Source organism: Columba livia, chromosome 1, assembly GCF_036013475.1.
Source record: "Columba livia isolate bColLiv1 breed racing homer chromosome 1, bColLiv1.pat.W.v2, whole genome shotgun sequence".
NCBI classification, from domain to species: domain Eukaryota; kingdom Metazoa; phylum Chordata; class Aves; order Columbiformes; family Columbidae; genus Columba; species Columba livia.
In genome coordinates, this window is record NC_088602.1 from 120961409 (window position 1) to 120987816 (window position 26408).

The window sequence follows — 26408 nt, forward strand, 5'->3', positions numbered from 1 at the left end:
TTCATTCTTTCAGATTACTAAGCAACAATATCCCATGCTGCTCTGCCATGCTTCCACATGCTGCAAAGAAGTGGAGCTCTGAAAAGCAAGCTGAACATGAATAACCATTGTGGTATTTGACCCTTTCAAACATCTTTCCATGTAGGCTGCAGTGAAATAATTTAACCTCTTAACTACCTACTCAATATACAAACAAAACCACCAAACCACCCACTTACTTTTCTGCTCCAACAATAATTCAAATGTGTATCAATATGCTTTCCAAATCCCATGTTTGTGAAGTGCCTCAATATATGCATGTGAAGGCGAGACACGCTATAGAGCCCATCTCATTAGGCTGAGGCTTTATAGTGTGGGGTTTCATTGTGGATCACTCTGACACTCTGTGCAGTCCAACTCTATTTTTAGTTTACAAAACAACAACTAAATGCAATCTGTGAGCCTGATCCTGTTAGAACAAGTGCACTCACTCCATCCATAAGAGGTAATACATAACCTTGCTGGTTGTGTAGTGAGGTTAGGTAACCAACAGAGAATGTCTTGGAAGACATCAGAGATATTCTAGAGGTGGTCAAAGAGAAATGGAATTAGGTGGGCAGAGAGCTAAACCAACTGTATTTCTGATCTGGATTATGTTTTCACTCCTGGTGCCTACACTGGATAAGGGCAGACCGAATCTGTGATGCCCACAAATCCCAATTCTCTTTGGAGGGGAAGGGAGGGGTGTGTGTGATCAGGAGAATCAGTAAGTGGGAAACTGATGTTGACTGGAAGGTGATGGATAAAGCTGAAACAGAATAGTCTGGAGGAAGAAAAGTGGTTTAGGATATAGATAAGGAAGTAAAACAATTGGAGAGGGAAAGAGAGAAGAAAGGCTCAAAAATGACAGTTTTACACAAAAACATATGCACAGACACATACAGTGGGAATGAGGGCAAGAGCTGGAAAGTGCTTTTCTTGTTACTGTTGGCCCATGAAGACGTTTCCAATCGAGGGGCGAAAAGTCACCTTTTGAAAATACTAAATATACCAAATTGTACAGTGTCTTAAATCAAAACATTCATCAGCAATCTCCAGGAGAGGAGCAGGGTAAAGAGACAAAGCAAATTCACTGCTCATCCAGCTTGTGCATGGGAATCCTCTCTGTGAGAAGATGCCAGGGCTGCCCCGTGATGGACACAACCAGCTCCAGCTGAGTCAAATGGAACCACCGCAGGCACAGCCAAGCCCCTCAGCTGCGATAGCGGTGCCTTGGGGAAAACGTGCGTAAGAAGAGGCAAAACGCTGCATAGCAGTGAGAAGTGATGGGAAAAGACGCAAAAAACAGCCCTGCGAGCACCAAAGTCAGAGAAGGAGGGAGCAGGGATTCCCCTGCAGCTGTGGACATGACCACGGTGGAGCAGATATCCACACTGCAGCTGTGGAGGACCCAATGGTGGAACAGGTGAATATTTCCTGAAGGAAACAGGAGCCTGTGGGGAGCCCACACAGAAGTAGGTTTGTCTTGAAGGGCTGCAGCCTGTGGGATGGACCCACGCTGGAGTGGGGGAACGTTGTGAGGAGGAAGGAGCAGCAGAGAGGAGGTGTTGTGGACTGACCACAAACACCTGTTCCCTATCCCCTGTGCACTTCTCACTGTGGGGTGGAGATAGAGGAGCTGGGAACAAAGGAGTGAAACACTTGGGCCTGGGACAAAAGGGGTTGTGGAGGAAAGGTGTTTTAATTTTTGTCTTTGTTTCTTACCATCCAAATCTATTTGCAATACAATAATTTTCTCTGAGTTGAGTCTGTTTTGCCTGTAACAATAACTGGCAAGGGTTCTCCCTGTCTTTATCTCAACATATGAGCTTTTTCATCATATTTTCTCCCCATCATATTAAGGAGGTGGAGTGAGAGAGTGTCTGGGGGGGGCGTCTGCCAGGTGGCCAAGGTCTACCCACCCCAATTCTTAAAGGAGGTCAACCAGTGAAGAAGTTCGACCAAGCTTTTTATCACGGCAGTTTTACTGCAGTGGGTAGTCATATCCAAACATGACTATGTAGTCTTTCAGTCTATGTAGTCTTTTTACTCAGCACCAAGGCAGCTAAAAGTGATTGTTTCCCTCACCCCATTTCCAGTTGCTTTTTAAGAGTCTATATCAGAGACAGCTCCCCTTTGTTGTCTGAACTGCTTGTGTCACAACTTCCTAATTGGTTTAATGAAAATGAGCTAGGCTACCTTAAACGTGTAAAGCATTTTGCTACCCAGGCTGATTTTAACTGAAACTGGATTAGAGCATATTCCCACAAACAGCTCCGCTGGTCTATCTGACAGGACAGCAATCAATGGGAAGGGCAGGGAGTCATGGGTCTAGTGGGGGGTGTTGGTACCGCTTCAGATGGAAGAGGCTACGTGATCCAGTTGGACTTTGATTCTTGAGCTGCCTTTATTGGCCAGGTATTCATTTCCTCTGTAGCTTGGACTTCCAGACACATCATCATTATTTTACTACTTGTAGGCTGTGAGTTACCATATCTTTGATTTGGGATTGGAAAAGCTGCAACTTAAAGAAAAGTGAGTTCATTCTAATAGGATAATTGTTCCTAAGGGGAAAGACACAAACTTGTATCTCTGAATTGCTACAAGAATTTATAATGGGCACTCAGTGTTCTCTCCCTCATGTCCATGGTCACTGAATATAATTATCACGGATGTATAATTATCACAAGACTAGGAAGGAAAGGAAGTCCATGAGGATGAGTAAGTGGGAACTTACACCTCTGAAGACCAACGTCACATGGAAGAAGAAGGTGCTTTCTTGATTTTTCAAGAAGAGCGTATGCAAGGATACTTTTCTTCTCTGGAAAATTACCAGTAGAGATGAAATACTTCTTTGAGTCCCACAACTTAATAGTACTTCTTTCCTGCCCTTCCAACTGCCCCAGAAACTTCAGCAGTCTTCAAGACTGAACCAAGCCTTCCTTCTCCAGTACAGTTACACAAATAAAAAGATTCAAGTTAAAAGAAAAAGCACATCTTCTGAATGCCCTGAAAGTAATTTGTTACCCTTTCACTTCCTATTTCTGTCATCTAGGTCAGGTCATCCTATCCAGGCAGAAATGGGTTTGGGTGGAGTTGGACTCCTGCGTATTTGTTCCATAATCCTGTCTCTTTCATTAAGCTTTGTTAATTCTGTGACCTTGTTTCTGAGCAGAATTGGCAAATACTTTTAAAAACACAACCACCTACCCCAAAGAGCAATGAGATGTGAGGAAGAAAGGGTGATGAAGAATGGTCTAATCTTAGCATTCCTTCAGGACTAGTTAGTATTTGTTCTGCACTACCTCTCTTAGTCAAAGATTGAACAGAAGAAGAGAAAGTCATGTCTGTCACCTGTCAGAGCAAACCCCTGATGTTGCTAGAAGACACAAGCCAAAGGTTTTGATTAAATTGGCCCTCCTTCCATATCCCTGTGTAGGTCAACATAAAGCTATGCAGGTTTTGGGTCATTATTTCACCTGATCCTGTGTTATACTAAATTGACAGTCTGACGGTCCAAAACAATGTTATTATTAACCTCTGTCCACAACTACGGTAAAAAAATAACTAATTTAAAGAACATTGAGTTTTTATTCTTAGTAAATAGACAACTGTGCAAAACATTATTTTTTTTTCTTTCAGATGTCTAGTCAACAAGCTGCAAAATTTAAATAAAGATACCGGAGAGCCACTTAGCTCCAGTTAAGTTAATAACTCCTGCCTCACAAAGCTGTTCCAAGTTTTGTTTCTAACATCAAGGTTTAGCCTCTGAATGGTTTTTGTGTACTGTACTACCTCTGTAACAATGCAGCAAAAGGTGCAGCTAAAGTGAAAATAAAAAAGTCCAGAGACATCCAATTAGATGTAGATATAAAAATAATTATTAGTGTAAGAAGTTGCAAGTGTTATAAGACATCCTCTGTCTAGGTAACCGAAGAGTAAGAAAGGGTCAAACAGTAAAAACATACAGAAAGGATAAGAGAATTGAACATTCTTGAGAATTTGGTGGGAAGACACACAGTACAGTACATTCGGTAAGAGTGAATGTTGAAAAACAGGACTGAACAGCATTGTTGAACTACATTGATAAAGACTAAAGCTAGATTTCTTATCCTTTCTTTTGGTATGTGACTTACGGAGTTTTCCAGCAGTGCTTGAAACAAGGCATTGAACAACAGTAAACAGATTTTTTTTTTAGTACAGTAATTCTGCAAACATCTCTGCTGCTTCAGAATACAGAACATCATTATATTGATACGACAACAGCACACTTGACACATTGTGATGAAATTTGGTTGCTGTATTGTGAAACACTCATACTGACACTTCACCCAGTGAGCAATGTTTCACTGCTAAAGAATACACGTGACAAACCAGTGCAAACTGCAGGCGTCTCTGTTTTCAAGAAAAAAAGACAGGTCATCCCCAAGAACTCTGTCTGATCTAGAGCTAAGAAACTCAGGGCTATGACAGTTCAGGTAACCTTGTCTTTAAGCAGCTTTCAAAGCAGCACCAGTTTCCTGTTCTGTAAGCTCAGCATTAACTGGAAACACGTTTTTACATAATTCTCTGAAAACTCCCGATCCACTACTGAAAACTAAAGCCCATCTGATCCAAATCTGGTAACAACCACTTTAGCATATGCAACTGACTAATACATGCAAGGGAGGGATGAATTCTACCAGCTTTGCAGTTTTCTGGCTTTATTTTACCTTGTTTTTTTGTTCTTTTTTTTTTTCTCTTGATAGAAACAGAGACCATTGCTGTTCTGCAGTTTGCATGATTCCTCATTTAGGAATAAGTGACACAGTCAAACTCTTACCTCCTCATACACTCCAGAGCCTGGGTGAAGACCTGTGGAGCCATTCCATGTTCATGCTGTAGGATTAAACACTGCTCCAGGGTGACCGACATGGCAGTCCTGTCCTTGGCACTTTTACAGCTTGTAAATCGAACACCATTCAGTCTGCGGCATATCTAGAAACAAGATATATAATTCATCATTCCTTCCTCATGCAATAACCTTCTGTCAGAGAGCACACCTGGGTTCCTCCTTAGACAGACACAAATGCTGTGTGGGACTTTGATGTCAAAACCTGTCATATATGAGAGAGCAAGAACTTTTGTTACATGAGTTGTAGGGAAAATACTGATGTGGAAACACATTTTACCTCCCCATGTCTCATTCTAGAGGAGGTTTAACCTGGCAGCATTTCCAAGCTACATTCAAGCAAATGAAGACATTTGAACATATCAGTAATAACAAATGGGGAAAATACATGTGCATAAAGAAAATCAGCTGAACTATGCAGAGATGCTCAGATTAATACATACCTCAGCAGCTTGCCAAAGGATATCAACATTCTTATTTTTCCTTGCATGTACATTTTGTCCCAGAAATCTTAACAGTTCAGGCAGGCACGTCTGACTACGAGATCGAGGTAGACCTATAAAACAAATAAAACCAACTCCACTTACTTATCTGTATTTGGCACTTTCACAAAGATAAGTTACATGGGAAGTGTTCCTATCTGTGTGTTGCAAACACCATCATGTTTTCTTGAAATTATCAAAGCTTACAACAGTTAATCCAATTCTTAATTACTTAGTACCACCAACAAAATAAATTCCAGTTTAATTAAACTCAATTGGAAATATACGTTTATGTTGTTTAAAACTTTCCAGGCTCAGAATCTGATAGCAATAACAGAGTGAAGAAAAGGAGCAAGAAGGTACAGTATCTTGGTTTGTGTGGCACAGATGTACTTGCTTTCACATGCTGTTCAGAACTGTATATAAACATGTAACTGCCTGTATTATCACCCTGCTGAGGTGACAGGATATCATACATGTCTCTACTGAATCTCTGAAGATACCATTTTACATTCTGCACACATTTTCAACTTCAAATTTGAAAGCTGGCCAGTTTTCAATTGCAAAAAACACTCTCTGCAACAGGACACTGCACTGCCATGGCCTGTTAATTAATATTTCACTAAGTGGAAATAACCGAGCTGAAATTTCTCAATTTTTCAAAGTGCTTTTAGTAGTCATATGTTCAAAATGTTGCACATGATCTCTTCAATATGTAGCAAGATAGTCAAGACAATCAATGACAAGCATCAAACAGGTGTTTGGGTTTTTTTTAAGGGGTAACTACCAAGGACACCAATTAAATTGGATAAATAAGGAGGTATCCACTCTTAAAAAATGAGTATGTGAAAAAAAGTATCCTACATGGATGATATATGAGGTTTTAATTTTTGGACCACATCTTTTCTGACAGTAATTAGTATGTTTGCAACATTGTGCCTACCCTGGTCTGCTCTGCAGGAACTCTACACCTAGAAAGAAATACCTGTAAACAAAAACAGTGTACAGACCATCTCCCCAAGTATTTCTAAAGACAAGGAGAGCTAATGGAACAAAGACAAGGAGCTAATGAAGCTAAGACAGTAATTCACTTCTTAGAAATTCTGTGGTGCTTGGAACTAAGAGCACAGGGACAAGGACAGTGGATCAGGAATCAACTTTCCTTGCGTGTTGTTCTTGAAGGGAACATTTCCTGGACATCTCGTGCCCTAGAATGATCCATTTGGTTTTCCTTTTGCCTGTACTTCTCACAGACTATACCACTGGCTGGTCATAATAACCACTTGTTTTACAGTTAAATTGTAAAATATAAAAAACCCCTGACGAGAGTTCATGTAAAAGTATGTTTCACTTTGTACATTCTATACAACACCACAGAAAAGGTACAAAACACACTTCTATGCTTTCCCCTCATGGCAATCTAACTGCCTAGCTGCATGTGTACATGGCACATAATGCTGCTTAGAAGGAGCAGAAAAGTAAATTAAAAAAGGAAAGTTAAACAGACTGACCTTTAAACCTCTTGAATCTGCTCTACTTAGTAATAATGTATTAAAACATGAGTTGCCTCATTTCTTGGAGGTTACAAATCCTGGTGTATCACCAACATTTAAACAATTAACGTGAAACCAACAAACGAAAAAAATCAGCCTGAATTGTGCTGTTTAACTGAATTTGCTGTTAATTACCAAATACTTACAATCATCAGGCAAAACTTCCTTGAACTGCTCAAAGTATGAATTCAACCGTACTAAGCTTTCCATGTTAATTACTTCTTGCAGTGAGGTGTCTCCAAACCTTTAAAAGGTGAAGAAAGGAACAGTTAAGCCCAAGGTCAAGGGTTTCTCCTGTTCTTTGACACAACTGCACTTGGCAACATGACCACCACAAACCAGTTTAAACATTTACCCCATGAAACTCCAAAACCAGAGAAGTGCTGTAGAGATTTAGTACAGAAAAAGAAAATATACGAGTGTGAAGGGAAAAGCAGGAAAGGAGGTGAAAAAAAATCTTGTAGCAAATGCAACTTAAAATTCTTTAGCTTTTGTGTCTCTCTTTCAACATTAAATACCCTTTTGGTAAATCATTTTGTCAAAATTCAAACTTTTAATAATGGATTTACTAGTTTAGTTATAATTATAACCATAATATCAGCAGATAGGATTTAGAACTTTGACTTCAAATATGTTTATGAGAATTATGGATCTAGGAGTAATAACCCATGAATGTAATAAATACTGTCAACAATGCCATGATTCTCCTCATCTAATTGTATGTACATACATATACACACAGTGTTGATATCTGTAATTATGCTTGTCACCTTGGGCTCCCTTTATAGGCAAGAGAGGACACAGTAACTGATGGAATGCCTTTGTTAGACTTTTTCTAGTCATCCACCATCATACTGCATGCTACACCCGGGTATCAAGGCTGCATGTGCCTGATTTCACTGGAGTTCTCCATTAGAGCCAAGCTCCATCAATGTATCTTTTACAGGACACGGCCATAACAGAGGGAAGCTCTGCTGGCCCTTCCAAAACGGAACAGTTTCCCTAGTAAACATAATTACATAATAATATTTTGCAGCTTTACCAGAACAGTGTTGCATTATATAAGTACTGAAAGGATATGTTAAAACAATGGTCCATCTAGCCCAGTGGTGTCAAATACATTTTCCCTGGGGGCCACATCAGCCTCATGTTTGCCTTCAAAGGGCTGAATGTAATTTTAGGATTCTATACATGTAGGAGTAGTTACATTTATACAGTCCTAACATTACATGTGGCCCTTTGAAGGCAAACGTGAGGCTGATGTGGCCCCTGGGGAAAATGAGTTTGACATCCTTGATCTAGCCCATTATCCTGTTTTTTGACAGTGACCAGAAGAGGGAGCCTAGGGGGCAACGCAAAACCAAGAGGGCAAACACACAGTGATACTCAGAAAGATCTCTTGGTCTCTGGTGATCTATCACTCACAGAGGTCATAAGCAGCACCTCTGTGTTAAATATGCTATGATAGATTTCCTCTTCTAAAAATTCACTTCTGAACCACATAAACCTGCACTAGACTCAGACCCATGAGGTAAGGGGCTCCACAGTTATGTGCCATATGAAGAAGAACCTCATTTTGTTTGTTTTGCATTTGACAGCTTCATTTAATATTCCCTTATTTGTGTATGGGAGATACTGAATCACTGCTAGTAATGCAACAGTGCAACTCCATAGAGACATAACTTCCATCAGAACAGGAGACTGCTGGACTGCCATTAAGGTTGAGCTTGCATGAAGGAATACATACTTCTCTGCTAGGGTTTGCTGCTCATTGATTCCCACATTGAAAAGAACAGGCTGAACCCTCAGTAACATGCCACTTTGAATCTCTCGCGGCAACAAATCAAACAAGGCGCTTGGCAGAGGGATCCTCACGTTAAATCCATCACTGCAAATAAATAAACAGCTATTAGATGTAAAGATCAAAAAGCTACATTCTGAGCATGTGTTATTTATATAAAGAGGGATAACATATTTTTTAATAGTCATATCATGTTCTGTAAGTATCAGTCAAAACTGAGGAATTTAAGAAACTGCCACAGCTTGCTCCTAAGCAGAAAAGCTATTCTAGTTCAAAACCAAACCTGCAGCAACCTGTAATGTTGATTTTATATCCTCATGGACATTTCAATCAGATCTGCCAACTTCCTGACAAAAGCTGATTTTGCTCTGCTCATTAACACTACAGCTCTTGTACAACTTGGCTAGAAAAAGCCAGATTTTTCCTCATCTCATCAAGAGTAAAGTATATTTTATTTTAAAGTGATAAAGCCCAGTGATAATGCACACACATAAAAGGATACATTTTTTGATACAGTAAGTATTAATGACATTTCTGAGAATGATTGGAGCACTGGCAGTAGCGACCCAAGCATAAATTGAATGGTGAACTAACAAAAGCACTTATACAGGAACTTTATGTCTCAGACCTTCAAGCTGTTCCTGCAGCACAACAGATTACTTTGGGTCAGCTGTACTACTGCAAAAGAGCACTGTGTATGCTTTATCTCATGACAAATGTGAGGTAACACAACATATCTTATCCCATAACATCAGTGCAGATTAAGGTATGTCGTATTACCCAGTGTTGGAACTGCTCAGACAGAAGTTATTATGTTTTGTCTTCTGCATGTTAACCAATCAGCAGCAATACCTTGGCAGAACCCTCAAGTATAGCATATACTTTCAATTGCAGAAAAGATCTCTGAGAAGTGTACAGTAAAACAATCAAAATTGGTCTACCCAACATTTACATTGGAGGGACACACAAATCCTATGCTATGTCTGAAAGCACAAAAAACCTATTTTTACCTCTAAATGTAAAGCTTCCAATAGTTTGGAGCAAAATAAATACACATGCAAAATAATAAGCAACACTATCAAACGTGAAACTAATGAAGACTGGTTTCCTGCTGACTAGTGTCCTATAGCTGATGGCAAGTTTCAACTAAAGATTTTCTTTGAAAGGAGTTTTCTGTCAACTCTTAGCCATTTCCATAGGTCTCAGCCACTTCTGTAACATACACGATTGTACTGCAGACCTCCTTCAGCGACAGCACTTTTCATTGCATGTGAACCTTAATGAAGTTCTTCTAAACGTTTTTATCTTTGAGAATTCTAGCTCTTTTTCAGATGTGGACAAAGCTGGCCAAAGCTTCAGTGGACCTTGGTACAGCACACTGTAACTGAATAAGCCCAATTTCCTCCAGAAATCAGAAACTAAAATATTCTGAAGACTCTGAAATACAGAAACATTAAAACATCAGCTTCCACAAGGCCTCTGTCCTTCCACAGCTTAATCCTCATTTATGAAGGCTGGGGAACGACCTATTGGAAAGCAGTGTAGGGGAAAGGGACCTGGGGGTCCTGGTGGACAGCAGGATGACCATGAGCCAGCACTGTGCCCTTGTGGCCAGGAAGGCCAATGGCATCCTGGGGTGTATTACAAGGGGGTGGTTAGTAGGTCGAGAGAGGTTCTCCTTCCCCTCTACTCTGCCCTGGTGAGACCACATCTGGAATATTGTGTCCAGTTCTGGGCCCCTCAGTTCAAGAAGGACAGGGAACTGCTGGAGAGAGTCCAGCGTAGGGCAACAAAGATGATGAAGGGAGTGGAGCATCTCCCTTATGAGGAAAGGCTGAGGGAGCTGGGTCTCTTTAGTCTGGAGAAGAGGAGACTAAGGAGGGACCTTATTAATGTCTGTAAGTATACAAAAGGTGAGTGCCATGAGGATGGAGCCAGGCTTTTCTCGGTGGCAAACAATGATAGGACAAGGGGTAATGGGATCAAACTGGAACACAAGAGTTTCCACTTAAATTTGAGAAGAAACTTCTTCTCAGTGAGGGTGATGGAGCACTGGAACAGGCTGCCCAGGGGAGTTGTGGAGTTTCCTTCCCTGGAGACATTCAAAACCCTCCTGGACACCTTCCTGTGTGACCTCATCTGGGTGTTCCTGCTCTCGCAGGGGGATTGGACTAGATGATCTTCTGAGGTCCCTTCCAATCCCAAACATACTGCGATACTGTGATACTGTAAACTGGCTCCCCCTGGGCAAGAACTTCTGCAAGGGCCCACCAGCCACATCAGAAAGCAGTGCAAGGCCAGCTCATGAGCTGGCTGAGGCAGTGAAACTGAAGTTTGACACTGTTGTAAATGCTTCCCGTCATAATAAAGCTGTAACAGGTCACTCCCACTCCATTTTACATGAGGATGGGAATGTTTGTTACTTCAGACTTTTAAAAGAAAAATTGCTTTTAAGCTCAAACTGGAAAATATCTCTTTTCAGTCAAGTAACCAAAATGAGCAGCAGTCTGGTGTTTCACAAGCATCAGTAAGTTAAAGCCAGCTTGGCCCTGATACTTTGGAAATTGAACCTAAATAGTGGCCCTGATACTTTGGAAATTGATCCTAAATAGGCCTCACTTCAGCAGCAGCCCATCAACTGCCTGATAGATGTTCCACATACAGTAAAGCAGTGACCAACTGATCAACAGCAGCAAATTTCAGACAGTGAGATCAGTCTAAAAAAGTAAGTCTGAAATTTAAAAACAGCACAAGTGCTTAAGAAAAGATTGAATACTTCTGGCTTATGATTTTTGGAAGGCTAGGTCAAGATGATATTTGTTCATGAAACACTACTGCCATGTTTGCTATATATCCCTTTTCAGCTTAGCTCCCTGTAAAATGAAATAGCGGTAAAAATGAGTAAGGCCACTTCAAAACATTTCTTTGAAATTGTTTGAGGAGAAGACCAGCACAGTACAACAGCAAATAATTCATTTCAAGTGCAGTATCACTGCTTCTCCTGTCTGCAGTCCCACCCCACTTCCCGCCCCCCCATTTTTTTTACCGATTTCCAGTGATGACTGGCAGCATGTCGGTGGATGTATTTGATGTGGCCTGAGTTACTTTAAAGGTTACATTCCTCAAGTCCATGATTCCCAAACTCATGTCCTCCAGCATTGCCAGCTCCTCACCTAAATCAAGGAGGAAAAAATGAATTGTAACCACTATTTGTTACATACAACTTCCCTTTATCAATCTGATGATGACTGCAGGTCATCACTCTCATGAAGAAGTTCTATGGACGAAACGGGTGCAAAGCCCAGGCCTTCACCTTGACGTACAGACAATGTCATGACTTACTTTATGGGTTTAGTAAGTTTAGGAAACACCAATTAACTAGCACGGCCCAGACTATTGTTATTGAAGTAGATTATATGCTGATTTTCCAATTTGAACAATGCTAGCAAGGTCTTCCTGGCATTGTCACAGCCATGATGCCCTTTGTGTTGGAAAAGTTATAAGGTATTCCAGATTCAGTAAAGCATTCGCTAACTGGCATCCAGATGGCTGTTTAGACACAGGACTGAAACACTTTACTTTTATCCTTCAGAAGTAGTTCTATTAAATGCAAAGAAAATCAGAGTTGCTAGCTAATTAAGTACTCCAGATGTAATCTGGATTTGCATTTCAGTTTTCAAAATTTTGTAGCTAAGCTGCAGACCGTTCCAAACACTCATGTCCTGCTGTAGCCAATTTAAAGCAGTATTTGCTGACTCAACAGCTAATACCACCCACTTGCCCTGTGCCTTTACCATAAGTGCTCAGCAGGCTCTCAAACTGTGCCAGTAAGCCAATGGTGTAGAGTTGTCTTAGAAATCCATCATCATGCAGGCAATTCCTCAGCTTGATAATGAAACCACAAATGAGAGCTGTCAGCTGTGGGAGAGAAAACACAGAGGAGTGAAATGATTCCAGACAAAAAAGGCTCTTCGGTCCCAAACAGAAACAATATCACATATAAGAGATGCCATAAAATCTGTCAGACTGTTGCTCTTTTCTCTTAAGCATCACTCTTCCTTGCAGCTGAAGAGAGACAACGAATCCAGAAACAAACCAAAACACTCATAAAATCAGATTTAGGGCACACTGCCTTCATCTTGCAAGCTCTCCCAAGACAGGACTGCTGTTGATCTTCCATCTATTTGTTTTCTGGACACAATCACTTGCATTAAGGTCTATAACTTACAAAGTACAAAAGAGTCTCCTTGGAGAACTGTTTTAGTTACAGATGGAAAAGCAACACACCTGGTTCCAGGCCACGAATTCTGACAGTATGAATAAATTATTTCTTTTAAAAATAGTATTTTAAAAAAATGTAAAAATGCAGTATCTGTTTGCATTACGCAAAGATTCAAACTCTAGCATTACGAGATATTCAGGACAAAATCCTGAAGACACAGTACTAAGATCTAAGATTAGTACTAGCCTTAACTCACTCTGTCAACAAAGGAATTTCCCAGGTGATTGCCATATGTTATGTACACAGGTGTATAACTTTATTACAGAATTAAACAGAAGAGAATACAGTTCTGCTTATGATGTGGCAACATATTCAAAATTATCTGCAATATGAAGTGGGTTTTGAATAGAAAAATTCCTATCTCTATGAGATATTATATTTTGAGACAACAGCCCTACCAAACAATGTCCAAGAGATAAGCTGTTTGAAATAAATGAACAAGATACTGATTTCACAGGGAAGCAGACACACTACAGAAGTGTCATGGGCAGAGGAAATGTGGAAGGTTTTTTAGTGCAGACACCTGCTAATCAGTGGCTGACACAAAAGATCCCAGCAGGGCTAGAAACAGAACATCTAGGGAAAAAAAATAGCACTAATTTCTCTCCCTATAACTGGACTTCTCTCCTTAGGCACCACAGATCCTGTCAGTTTTCTTGATGTGAAAAACAACAAAGGTAATTGAAGAAGCACACTTTCTGCTCATGGGCTTCCCTGCACTGCCCCCCTTCCCCTCGCCTCTTTCATATCTTTTGATTTTAGTTTGGTGGCATTGGAAGGCAAAGGTTCTTTCTGCAGACAGCAGTATGTTTTCCATAGTTCTGGAATAATATTTTTTTTCAAATACTGAATGTATATCCAAGGGGCCACTTCAGTTATTTATTGCCAAATACATGTAGGTGACATGTAAGGGCAGGATAGCACAGCCTGTGACAGGAGATCACAGTGTTAAACCCAAGTGTAGAATTGATCTGAAACATACTGAAAACAGTCATCATTCATGTTTCATATAAAACCCATCACATGTCAAAGTGGTGCAATCAAATAATGCATATTTGCTTGCTTACAGTTTGGCAGAAGACAACATCCCTGCGATACTGAAGGCTCAGGCAGAGCCCTATTGTCGGGGCGCTGTCCTGCATTAATAAAAAGACCATGGCTTTCTTTGCCTTGTCACTCATCATGGCTACGCAGTCTGTGAGTGTCGTCAGCAAAGGATAAAGAGCTTCGCTCCATTCACCTGGTTAAAAGAAAAAAAAATGGCAGCACTGTAAGTACCTTATTTGAAACAAACATGCATTAAGAAGAAACTTCCTTTTGCAAGTTCAAGTTGTTGATAATTCATATTTAGGTCTTGTTTTATTTTCACTGGCTGGTTACTCCCTGCCTGTTATTAATTAAATAATCTTACAGAATTTTATTCTGTAAGGATGTTATGACTTTCCTGACCATGTAATAGCTCCCAGATTTGCGCCCACAGGACAGGCTATACAATAGCTCATTTGGAAAGCATAACAGAAAGATTAATTTCTATATACACAAGTGTATATAACTGTGTATACATGTGCAAACATACCCTTTCACAGTGCATATGTGGACAGACAGTGTGGAGTCCAACATATAACAGAGACAGTGACTATTTGCTTAGCCATTTCTGTCAATGAGATTTCTCCCAAATATCTTGCCTTGAATCTTTTGTGAACTCATAGATATATCATTCAACTGCCTCACCAACTTATTGACCCTTGTTGCACCTCAGTGAGGTAAGACAATGCTTATGTCTCATTTGCAGCCTAGAAATAATAAGGCAGAGAGGTGAAAAATCCTTGTAGGTATTCTCAGGTGTCCTCTGCTGAGTGGCTTTGAAGGCTTAGAGCTAGCTAGCAAGAAACACTTAGTGACTTAAAAGTGAGTCAGACAGATCATTGGAAGTAGTTTGGAGCTTGACTTCCACTGAAATACATGACACCTGTCTCAGAGAGACTCTGTTCAAGGTCCCACACAGGGAGTACACTAATGAAACTGGGCTGCCAAAGTCCCATTTTAGCACCTCAAACATTGCGTCACTCCCCTCTCCCTAAGAGATTGCTCTACCTTAAAATGCCCTACAAGCTCAGTTGCTTTTCTTCCCTTCTTTCACTTTCTGTCTTAACCACCAATTTAAAAAACCTATTTCCAAGACTGTACGAAAAATTATTCAGATTCCATACCAAAACCCATTCCCTCTGCAATACAAAAGAAAATACAACAGTGCTTTGGTTTTGCCCTCCTTAATGTAAAGTTCAAACAGAAGAAAACTCCTCTTTTTAAAGGGAAGGACAATGTGTTTTGTTTTTAAAAAGCATCGGAGCTCACAAACAGAACACAGACAACCCCAGCCTGGTTGGCTGTAGGAACAAGGCAACATACAGATCAGAACCTGCATGAGTGGGGCACTGCAAGCCCCTGAAAGGAAGTTGTTTGGGATTTTGACTCAAAGGCAGGACCAAGAGCTAGGAATAATAAACGGCTTTGATAAACAGCCAAAAAAGGGGATCTTTGGAAGTCTCTTAACAGAAACAGAACTGACAAGATTAACAGGACTATCCTTCTTGCTTTTGTTCTGTGCGGTAGATAGATAACATAATAAACTACACAAAGGGGAAGTTGTTTGGCTCTGTTCCCTTGCCATAAAAAAGCAGGAAAAATCAAAAGAACAGGCAAGGAATTACAGCTTGTCTTTTATGTTCTTTTAAATGTCTTTCTCTCAAAATACATCAGATGCTATAACATGGCCCCATGAACATTTAAAAAGCAAACCACAGATGACACTAGCAGTGTTTCTCTTACTGCATTTTACAACTATTCTATAAACAAATGAGAATGACAAAAAGAACAGAAAAAATCTTCCAGCACATCATCATCTTCCCATTGCCTGGATATACATACATAAATATAGTTATTAACTCAGTGGAGATTTCAAATTGTAGTGTGTCCGGCAGCACTTAATTTGAAAAAAATATGCTTATCTGTGGTAATTGCAAAGTATACTGGTGGTACAGCAGCCTGTCTGAAGACAAAGCAATTGTTAGATGTTTTCTTTCTCCCAACACTCACACTCAATGCAGTGGTCCACACAGGGTAATGAGCAAAAAATCCTCTGGGCTGTGTATTCTCTTGGTTTAAAATTTGGGCCATGAAAAAACAAACCCTTGTCAGCCTGCAGAATTCTAAATGCTTTTTGCTGCCTACTTCACAGAGGTGCCACCTGTGTTTTTTAAACTTTTTTAGTCAATGGTAGTTGCTACTAACAGTAAACAGGAATAAAAGGAATTGCACTCCAAGGCTCAAATCAGGTTGGAACATTTCACTGGCCGCAATTTAATAAATGCCAAAGGACTCTAAGTGTTCAAATTTCACCTGGATTTTCCTGTCCTTCTGTCTTCCCCTCATTAATTTTCCTAAGAGAACTTTATTACTGAAAGTATATTTTCTATCAAATCAATCAACAGCACCTTCCAACACCATGAGGCACCAATTCTAATGTGAAATCTACTCTGAGGTCTCCTCCTACATTCTGTGAGACGACCAGAACTTTAAAGAACTATTATAGACTCCACGGGGCAGATCTGCAGGTAGGATGATTTGGCACAGGGCCTGCAAAATGGAGAAGCAACAAGTGTTACAAGTTTACAACTGCTAAAGACCTAGCGGAAGCTAGCTGATGGTATGTCTGGGACAGAAATCCTGCTTTTTAATCAGAGGTTTCTAGTTCATGTTAAAAGTTATTCTGTCTAAAAACTGGCCTTGTGCAAACCATCAGGATGCCTGTCATTTGCTTGAGGTGCTTTATATTGTACAGGAAGAAGCAAATCCTGCAGTGTCCACTCAGACAGCTACCACTGAATTCTGGCAGGTAAGGAAGGGCCAGACTTGGCCCCGTAAGTCTTTCCTATTTTTCTTATGACTGCTGCTGACCAAAGTCATACCTTAATGTACGCTTGGAAATGTGGAATTTTGAAAAAGAGGGACAGAGAGTTATGCTACGAAGGCCTATGAGTTCACGTAGTGGACCTTCTCTGACTATATACTACTGACTATTTTATAAAACAATGTTAAGAGAACCTAATACATAAGGCCTGTATGAATCAAGGATGTAATGACAGGTGGGAAAAGTTTTTGCTTTTTCTCTCTTCTCCGGAACAATAAAAATATTATTAAAATAATTGCCCTCCAGAACCCTGAAAAAGTATTTCTAGTCTTTTCATATTAAAAAGAAACCTTAGTATCCATACTGTGCACACACAGTTGCCCTCGGTTTAGGTCAGAGTTGCAAGCACTTATGGTCTCTAAAAAAGAGATTTACTAAATAAGTGTCAGTTACTTAGGCCTGATCCAGTAAAGTACAATGGGCAACTCACTTAAGCACACAGTCATGTCACATTTGGCTTTAGAGGAAGCAAGTATCTCACTACACTGTGGCTTCAACCACTTATGTTTAAGATGTGGTTTTGTGTATATCTGGGTACCCAGTTGGGGTAACTTGGCTGCTTTTAATTACTCCCATATTAAAAACATAAAAATAGCATTCATTTATGTACTACATTAATATTTTGCAAAATCTAAAGGGATGTTCCAGGAATTAAAAATGTGTGGAGCTGTTATTGTTAGAAACACTTTCTTAGAGACAGAAGGAAACAGAGTAGACAGCTGAGAAGAACATTAATATATTTCATGAAGATAAAAATCATACCCGCACTGGAGCTTTATTTTCCCTTAGTTCCACTAAACCCAGAAGGCCATGCTGTAACAGTGCAAAGACTGAACCTTCACTGAACTCAGATTAAACTACTCTCAAATGGGAGAAATTGCAGCCATCTAGTTGGGAGAGAGCAGTATTACAGAGGTATATTATTCAGACCTTGTAAATGCAACACTAGTGCGTGGAAATACAAGGACAGCAGAAGGAAGGCTAACAGCGCAATGAAATTCTCCTCAATTCTGTATTCTGAAACATTAGATTCGCAGTGTACAGCACTGCTTGGTGTGTACCCACAACAGAGATTTTCCATCTGCCTTGCTGACTGCTCCATGTTCTGCTCGAGTTCTCATTCAGAAAGGCCAGCTCAACAGCACATATGAAAGGGCATGTCTGAAACAGCATGAAATCTCAGACTTCCACAGAGTTCAGTGACATTCGGAAAAGGCCTCAAATTGTTGTCAGCTTCAACAGTTTGCTGAAACACATCAACTGGAGAAAGCAAAGAGGCCATGAACAAGTGCTTTCCCATATCTGGACATGAGAAGTCACCAGATATTCCCTTGCACTATTATTTAGAAAACAATAACTTCTCAATATGCTTAATGCAGAGCATTTCCATTTCAAAATGGTCAACCTTAACAGCAAGGCACTTGTTCAGTTGTTAATTACGAACAAACCCCTGCAATTTTCAGAAGAAGCAGAAGCCATGAATGCACGTACCTGGGCCGGATTCTTCTGGAGCGGGGCTGCAATCTGCACAGAAATGGAGGGGCAACATGCATGATTAAGGAGCAGCAACATAGTCTAAACAAAAGCAACTCAAATGCTCAATGCCAGAGTTCTCAAACACTTTCACCGAGGGAAGAGGAGCTCCTTTGCCTGCAGGCACCAAGGGCATGGGCTATCTCTTCCACTCCACTGCTTCTGATCAGAGGAACACCTGGATGGAGACTTGGAGGAAAGCCAGTGCCTGCGAGCTCAAGGGCGCTCTGTGGGATTACCAGCAAGTTCACTGTCAATCCCCAGCAATCCACAGGGCACAATTTGAGAACCACTGGTTTAGTGCAATTATATAATAAGCTGGCAATAAGGCTGCTAAACAGAATAGCAAAAGACTAGCAGTAAATTCAATGCGCTTAACAGAAGATTATATTTAGGCACCTACAGTGCAAGAGTAATAAAGAAACAGGACCTCACTATCTTAGACAAATTTCTGTTAGACAATTTTCGAGATAGTTAACACAAGCATTAGATTGTATGTTAAGGTCTGAAACCTCACCAGTGAAGCCTGTGAGTGTTCAACACTCACTCCAGTGGGAGCAACAAGCTCTCAGATTAAAACACACTTCAGTGCAAGGCAAACAGTAAAAAGATAATATACACCCTGTTAGAGCAAGTCTTGCATTATTGGAAAGTAGTAGCTAAAAGGATTTCAACTTCTGTTATTTATATCTAGATTCACTAGTAAATGAATTATGAATTTAACAACAGAAAATATCAAATTCAGTTTTATGCATTAGGACAATCAGCTGACCTAGATGATCCAAGATAAAAACCTCTCAGTAAATTAAAACTCACGTCCATTAAAGAAGCTATATGCCCCAGGCAATTTTAGTAATGAATACCTAAGCCTATAGCAAAAATACAGTTTAAAAGGATTTCATAAATCCCCCCTCTACTATTTCAGGCAGTATTTTCTTTCACAAACATTCATTTCTAAAGAGATTCTCTAAAGTCCTCTGATAACATTCTTCTCTCTCTCATACCAATTCTGGAACTATCTCCATTTGCTGGTTTTCACATTGCTTTCAAAAAAATTTCTGGCCGCTCTTTGCTCAGTGTCATTTATTCAAAGCTCAAAATCAGTAACAGAAAAAGTGTTAGTTCTTTGAACACATGACAAGAAAAAACTTTTAAAATGTTATGATTTTGTACTTAGGGAAAACATCTTCTTTGTCCCTCAAGTATTCCCATGATTAGTTGTCACAAGTGACAGTGAAAGGGTGAATCACAGAATAGTTTGAATTGGAAGGGACCTTCAGAGGCCATCCAGTCCAGCCCCCTGCAGTGAGCAGGGACATCTTCAACTAGATCAGGTTGCTCAGAGCCCCGTCCAGCCTGGCCTGGAATGTCTCCAGGGATGGGGCATCCACCACCTCCCTGGGCAACCTGGGACAGTGTTTCATCACCATCACTGTAAAATATTCCTTCCTTCCATCTAGTCTAAAGCTAACATCTCTTAGTTTAAAACCATTTAACAGGCCAGGTTTGGTGTAGAATCAAGGAAAGCAACTCAGTTGAAAAATTCCCGTTCATTTCAGTAAGACCAGTCTTTTTCATAGTATTGAACCTGTTCATCTGTCAAAAATACTGACCATTAATTAGGAGCTACATTTGATAAGACTACGATCAAGTACTCAGCTTGCCATGGCTTACAATAAGCTTCTGAAGTGCAATTCTTGATTTAATGTTTCTGTCCCAGGTTCTACGGATTAAATGGTAAGATTTTTTTTCCTATTTTGAAGGAATAGCAGGGAAAGATTACAGAAACTCTTGCCACATACAAAACCTTTGGTAGGTAAGCGCAGCTAATTCTACTTTTGTATGGCATAAAAGTCAAAATCCAGAGTAGATTTAAAATATCAACTGAAAATGAAAGACAATTATTGTACTAAGGTGTTTTCAGCATCAAATTGTCTTGGGAAAAGTTTCTGATATCATCCACCACAGATTTTTCCTATTCTTTTTAATATTAAAAATCCACAACGTCTAGTCATTGTTATGAAGGTGCACTGAAGTTTACTGATAAAACTTTCATGTAAATACATATAAAACTTCATGTAAACTAGCTAGCAAATAAAAACATTTAAAGGTATCAAACCGGTAGAAGAAATTTTGTCAAAGATTAATAGAGAACACAATCTGAAACAAGAACCAACTCTCCTATTCCTTTATAATACACAAAAATGTCAGTCTAATCTAGAAAAACACAGTCATTTAAGATACAAAGAAAACCATATGTAACATTTAAAAAGCCATACAGAAATATATTAACATTTAACTTCCTTCTTGCTTTCTTTTTGTTAAGGTACTGCCTTCCACTGCAAATGTTAACAATGGGATGGACATGAAGTCACAGACACACATAAGGGACAAAGGGCCATCAAACAGTAAGACAGAACAGGCAAAGGAAATGAAAACACAAATCAGTCTTTCTAGAGCATAACTTGGCACAGCTGCTCTATGAAGTGGCCAAATCATAGTGACCACATGTAAAGAATGTGAGAATAAGCCAAATAAGTACATATGTAAATAAAATCATTCTGAAACTTAATGCATGGCTGCAAAACTGTCAACCTAAGCTGATAAGGATTTCTTTCATTCACATGCTAATGGCATTATGCTGGATTCAATCCAGCACCCACTTTACCTCAAAGTTTGATGGGATTATTCCACTGAGAGATTGCACTGCCAATTCCTACCTCCCAGCTACAGGACATCTAACTAATTGAGTGCCTCAGCACCACAGCTTTTGACAATTTGGGATAAAATTTGCATTACACTCCAGTAGGTTCATCCAAGTTCAGCTCAGTCTAATGGGACTGCTTGGCTCCCTGTCCTATGCTTTCGCAGCCTAGCTGGGACCATTAGCATTGCAGTAGTGCCTGCACTTCTCTCATATTTTATTTATCTTTTATAGAGGTTCACTGTCATGAGCTTTGATTGCTGCAAAGAAGCTGAAGCCTCCAGGAGAGCTATGGGTGGTGTTTGACATGTGCTAACCCAAACACCTGTTTTACCAGCTTAAGACACCCAGCATGAAAACCAAATGCCACTGTCATCAATGGATTTGGCAACGATTTCAGTGGGATCAGGATTTCAAAACAAGTAATGGGCTTAGCAGGTCTCCATACACCACCAGCCCCTTTTGCCTGTCATCAGTGCTCAACACCACTACTAAACTAAAAACACATGGAAGGATGTAGCGGAGGTTTAGGAATGATGCCAGCGCACAGCAAGAGAGCAGCAGCGAGAAGCGGTGTCTGGCATACGCACTTGTCTTTCTGAGAGAATGGCATGCACAGGATGGTGTGGATGAAGGTGGTGGTGAGGATGATGAAGGTGGTGGTGAGGATGATGAGGTCTCATTTAAATCTTCTGGATTTATCCAGTAGGCACGAGTGTCCCGATTACCTTTCTTACTAGTACAGCTGACGTCGCACTGGAAAACGTCTTCACAGCTGTCACTCTGCAAGCGCTCCTTCTGGAGAAGTTTGTCCACTCTCTGTATAATACACTCCAGACTTTTGTCAACATTCAACCAAACTTTCTCCTTAAAAAAAAGATTTGTTTCTCAATTGAAAATGAAAAGACACATTGGGTAACAAATTCCTTGGCAATATATTTTCTCCTGTGATTCTAGTCACAATTCCTCTGCAGAGTTTTCTCTGGGTTATCGCATTTGCACTTGTGCACATACAAACTCTGGATATATAAATAATGTATACCAGCGTGTCAACAATATGTAGTGACATGACTTGTGTGGTAAATGGCAAAGTTATTTTCTAAGTATATCTGCCTCTTCCCACAGTATGGCTCCAATTTCCACTTGGCACTATTGTTTATTCTTGAAACTCATGTTTCATGTAATAATTGTATACACTCACACATCATTTTTTGTCTATGACTCAGTGAATAACAGATAAAATTACTGTATTGTATTATTATCTAAATAATTAAATCAGCTTTATTTGTATCTCATTATTGTGAGTTTGACTGTAAATCAAAGTAAGCCAAAACAATTCAAACTAGCAAAGCTCCATTTCCAAAATTAATTTGATCTCATTTCTCAATTGATATTTCACAATATTAATAATGGTTTTAATTAATCTTGACTATTTTTTGAGATCTAATTCACTTCTGTTTATATTACACAATGACAGAATTTAAACAGTCCAATTCTCATTTCACTTGGCAGTGTGGTAAGGAAAACCATTTAAATTCTTTGTGCAAACAGTTTTAAAATGCTGTTCATAACCAAAACAGAGATGTTCTGCAAGTTCTAAATATTTAGATGAGAACAAAAGCCAGGAAGGCTGAATTGTATAGCTAACACATGCAAAATATGTTTTATCTTGGAGAAATGTAAAAGCCCTTTGTAGTATTGTCTTTTCTTTTTTACATTAAAAGCTGTTTACTTTCCCTTGGAACTAACTTCAGAAAAGCCATGCACCTACTGCAATGATCTCCACTGTTCAGGAGATCCAGAAATATTCATTAAGGCCTGTTTGTAGCCCAATGCCAATGAGTAACTGAGCACAGGCTGGAGGAAGCATCTTTGCTAGTTGAACAATACCTCCAAAACAGTCATCGTGTGCATATCTGGTGAGAAGTTATGGAGCTTATAAACAAAAGAACAAAACAAAGTCTAAAAAGAAGAAAACATTCATCACTCCGCTAACCAAACATACCCATTCCTCTTCATGCCAATCCACCTGCAGAGAAGATCGGCTGTTTCTTCCTGTCCATCTGGCCACAAGTGTATCTTGATCATTCCTCAGCATCACTTGCTCCCCTTCTCCAGAGGTTGGAGAAGCTTTTGAAGCTATATAATCTGGCCTTGCAGTGTTCAGTCCGTGTATTGAATTTGCCAACAGCTTACAGTCACAGACTGTGACAAGTTGCCGGGTCTAAAAAGCAATAAACCACCCACATGTTAACAACATTTCCATTTATAGCAATTTATGCTGTATTCTTTCACAGAATGAAAAAAGAAGAAATTGTATCTGGAAAATAAACTAACCATTGTCTCTAAGGTGCCTTCAAAGGCGTTTTACAGAATGGCCTTTAAAAGAATTTAGGATACCAAATGACAAATGGTACATTTCCAAAGTCAGTTCTACTATATTAGCCCTGCAGCTGTTGAAAATTTTACTAATAAATGTGCAATTCACCCTTTTTTTGCACTCTCTACTTGATGAAAGCTTAGAACGATGTGCAGACATTTTTACACCCCACACAATAGTTGCCACACCAGAGAGATCATCCTTAACCTCCACCATCCTGTCTGAAATCAGAACAAGACAAGAGGAGGGCTGAAGATATAACCTCCTAATCAAAGCAACTTGGTCCCCGTCTTATTTACTGGTGGTGTATTAAAGAGTTTCTGCAAGTTATGTGATTATAAAAAGTATCTGGCCTGCACATCTATTAAAAAAGAAAACAACAAACAAGTTCTTACTATATTATACATACACGTTTGTCCAGCTGTAGAAAATCCCACAGATCAGTTACACACACTGTACTTATCTAGAGTGAATATTATAATAAATAATACATTTACATGGGGTCACATAATTTTTTGCACTCTACAAAGTCATATGGATATCCCCTCCACTGGGGCAATTTATGGCAAGCATATTGACCATTACTGCCATTTCCAACCTTCAGATCTGCTTCAGGGACAGAGGATGTCACTAAAACTGAATGTGATTTTTTTGTCCCTCTAAATAAAATTGTGTTCAGCTGTGGGTCCAGTCTTGTGGGTCCAGAATACCTGATTCACATCACTATAATTTAAGCAAAGGCTAAGTCAACATTATTCCTTATTTCACCAGTGGAAAAATACAGAACTGCTTCATTTATTTAAGTTATGCCCAGTTGCTGCTGCTTGACAGATGACTCAGAGGAACATTTTATAAAAAGAGAAGGTGGTTATGGAGAAAAGGGAATAAAAGAAAGTGAAAAACACACAGTTCTGGAATATAATGAATTAATAGAGGGAACCAGAGGACATTGCTCTCCACTGCACTCTCAAGAGGAGGTAAAGGCAAGAGTGTGAAAAGTAGGAGACAACCTAAATAAAAAGCAGCAAATTTTAAAAGCTGGTCTGATTCTGCTTTTGCTTTAGGACTGTACATGTTACAATACACTACTGAACAAGGCAAAATTGATGCTTCAAGAAAAGACAGAGACAGAATAAAATATGCTGTGCTTCAGTGTATAAATGTATTACTCTCCTACCTTGTCTGCTAGGATGGCAAGTGTTCTTTCAAGGCCATTAGCTGATCTATCCTTGGCAGCTCTTGAGAGCCTTTCTGCATAGTAACTGACTTGTGTTTTCAAGGTGTTGATCTGTGCAATAATTTCCTTTGCTCTAACGATGTCCTGTGGGATGTATATTATAGACTGGGAACTTGTTGAAGTGCTGGGAAAGAAAGACTGATTTTAGGGAGAAAATTGATCTAGGGGTACACACATTATAGTGGCATGCAGGGGAATTAATGGCAGACAACAAAAAATTACCTAAGCTAGCAATCAACAGTGAAAGGCCAGTGGGCAATTGCACAGCAGGAACATGATCCTAGAGCCTTCTCTGCCTTTACTGAAAGCATTTAGATGCAGATTTACTAATCCCTTATGCCAAGGGACTGTAGGCAGAGCTTGTATACCAGAGGGACAGTTTTGCTGATGAGAATGTGGGTGATACAGATTTTTCCATCAGATGCAGAACCACTGTTTGCAGAGACAGCTTGCCCCACTCTCCCTCTCCTTATGACACAGACACTTCCCTGAGGCCTGGTGTAGAAACCTGTATTATAACACAGCTCTTAACACCATGAAAAGAAAATCTGCACTCCTTCCAACACAGAAATGCCACCCAGATCTGTAATGAAAACACTGTGGTATTAACAAGAATTCCTTCTGCTAGTGTATCCTTTCCTCTATTTCAGGCCTGATTCAAGTTACACCAGCAGAAGCAATCTTATGACACATAAAAAACAAAGTATAACTCCAGGCTAATCCAAGGACCCTGTCCTTGGTGTAGGTTCTGTTTGTACACGTTTACTATACCAAACTAGGGACATAGTACAACTCTCCCTAGTATAAACTCAGCTGTAACAATATAAAGCAATACCAATCTATACATTGGGATACTACAGCTCCACTGAGACTGCTTACTTGGCGGTGGAGGAGAACAGTTCATGTCCTCTAAGTTTAGATATCTACACAAGTTGCTCATCCAGTCCAAGACAGATGTTTAGACTCTGTCTGTAAGTGTGGCAGAGAGAACAGCACTTCTAAAGGGTGATTGAAACCTAACTGAGCTACCCATAAAAGCTGCCTTTTAGCTTCGAAAATTAGTTGAAATTGTTTTCTTAGTTAACTATTTGGAACCAACCCACCACTACTCCCTTTGCCAGGCAGTATGCCGTTTTTTTTCTCCCCAGTAGGAAAACTATACAAGGACCAGGCCTTCACATCAGGACCAGTTGTGACAAGTGTTATGCCCATTCAGGATGTGGCATCAAGCATGAGGTGACCGCAATTGTATATTGTCTTAATTTTATTCATTTTTCCCCAGTCATGAATGGCTTCAGCACAGTAACAGCACAGAATAACCTACTGCTCGCACCAATCTCAGCACTGTTCGATGGACACAGCTACGCTGAGAGACTACACAGAGGAGTTTCTTTTCCAGGCACAGTTACATCAGATCATAACCTCCGAGGAGTGTTGATTTCTGCAGTGTGTCTGTGAGGTAAGACATGAGGGTTGCATGGGGCATGCTTTAAAATCATTGCCACAAACACCAGCTGTCCCTTAATGGATATTAAGGCAAAGGAGCAGCTTAATCCC

At 39.9% G+C, this 26408-nt stretch overlaps 1 protein-coding gene across 12 annotated transcripts in view; it reads right to left on the reverse strand.

The window, feature by feature from the left end:
• The window catches only part of INPP4A (inositol polyphosphate-4-phosphatase type I A), a 134362-nt gene that overhangs the window by 7200 nt on the left and 100754 nt on the right, over positions 1-26408 (reverse strand). For 9 of the 12 annotated variants that reach the window (XM_065075618.1, XM_065075610.1, XM_065075593.1 and 6 more), the window contains 11 exons: positions 24792-24975; positions 23240-23458; positions 21963-22101; positions 18489-18521; positions 14095-14267; positions 12540-12663; positions 11792-11918; positions 8692-8832; positions 7091-7188; positions 5353-5465; positions 4841-4995 (listed from right to left, as the gene is read on the reverse strand). In XM_065075618.1, the coding sequence (XP_064931690.1) occupies positions 4841-4995; positions 5353-5465; positions 7091-7188; positions 8692-8832; positions 11792-11918; positions 12540-12663; positions 14095-14267; positions 18489-18521; positions 21963-22101; positions 23240-23458; positions 24792-24975 (1506 nt within the window). Of the gene's footprint in view, positions 1-4840; positions 4996-5352; positions 5466-7090; positions 7189-8691; positions 8833-11791; positions 11919-12539; positions 12664-14094; positions 14268-18488; positions 18522-21824; positions 22102-23239; positions 23459-24791; positions 24976-26408 lie in introns of all 12 variants that reach the window. The other 3 variants (XM_065075563.1, XM_065075552.1, XM_065075631.1) reach the window with 2 other exon arrangements.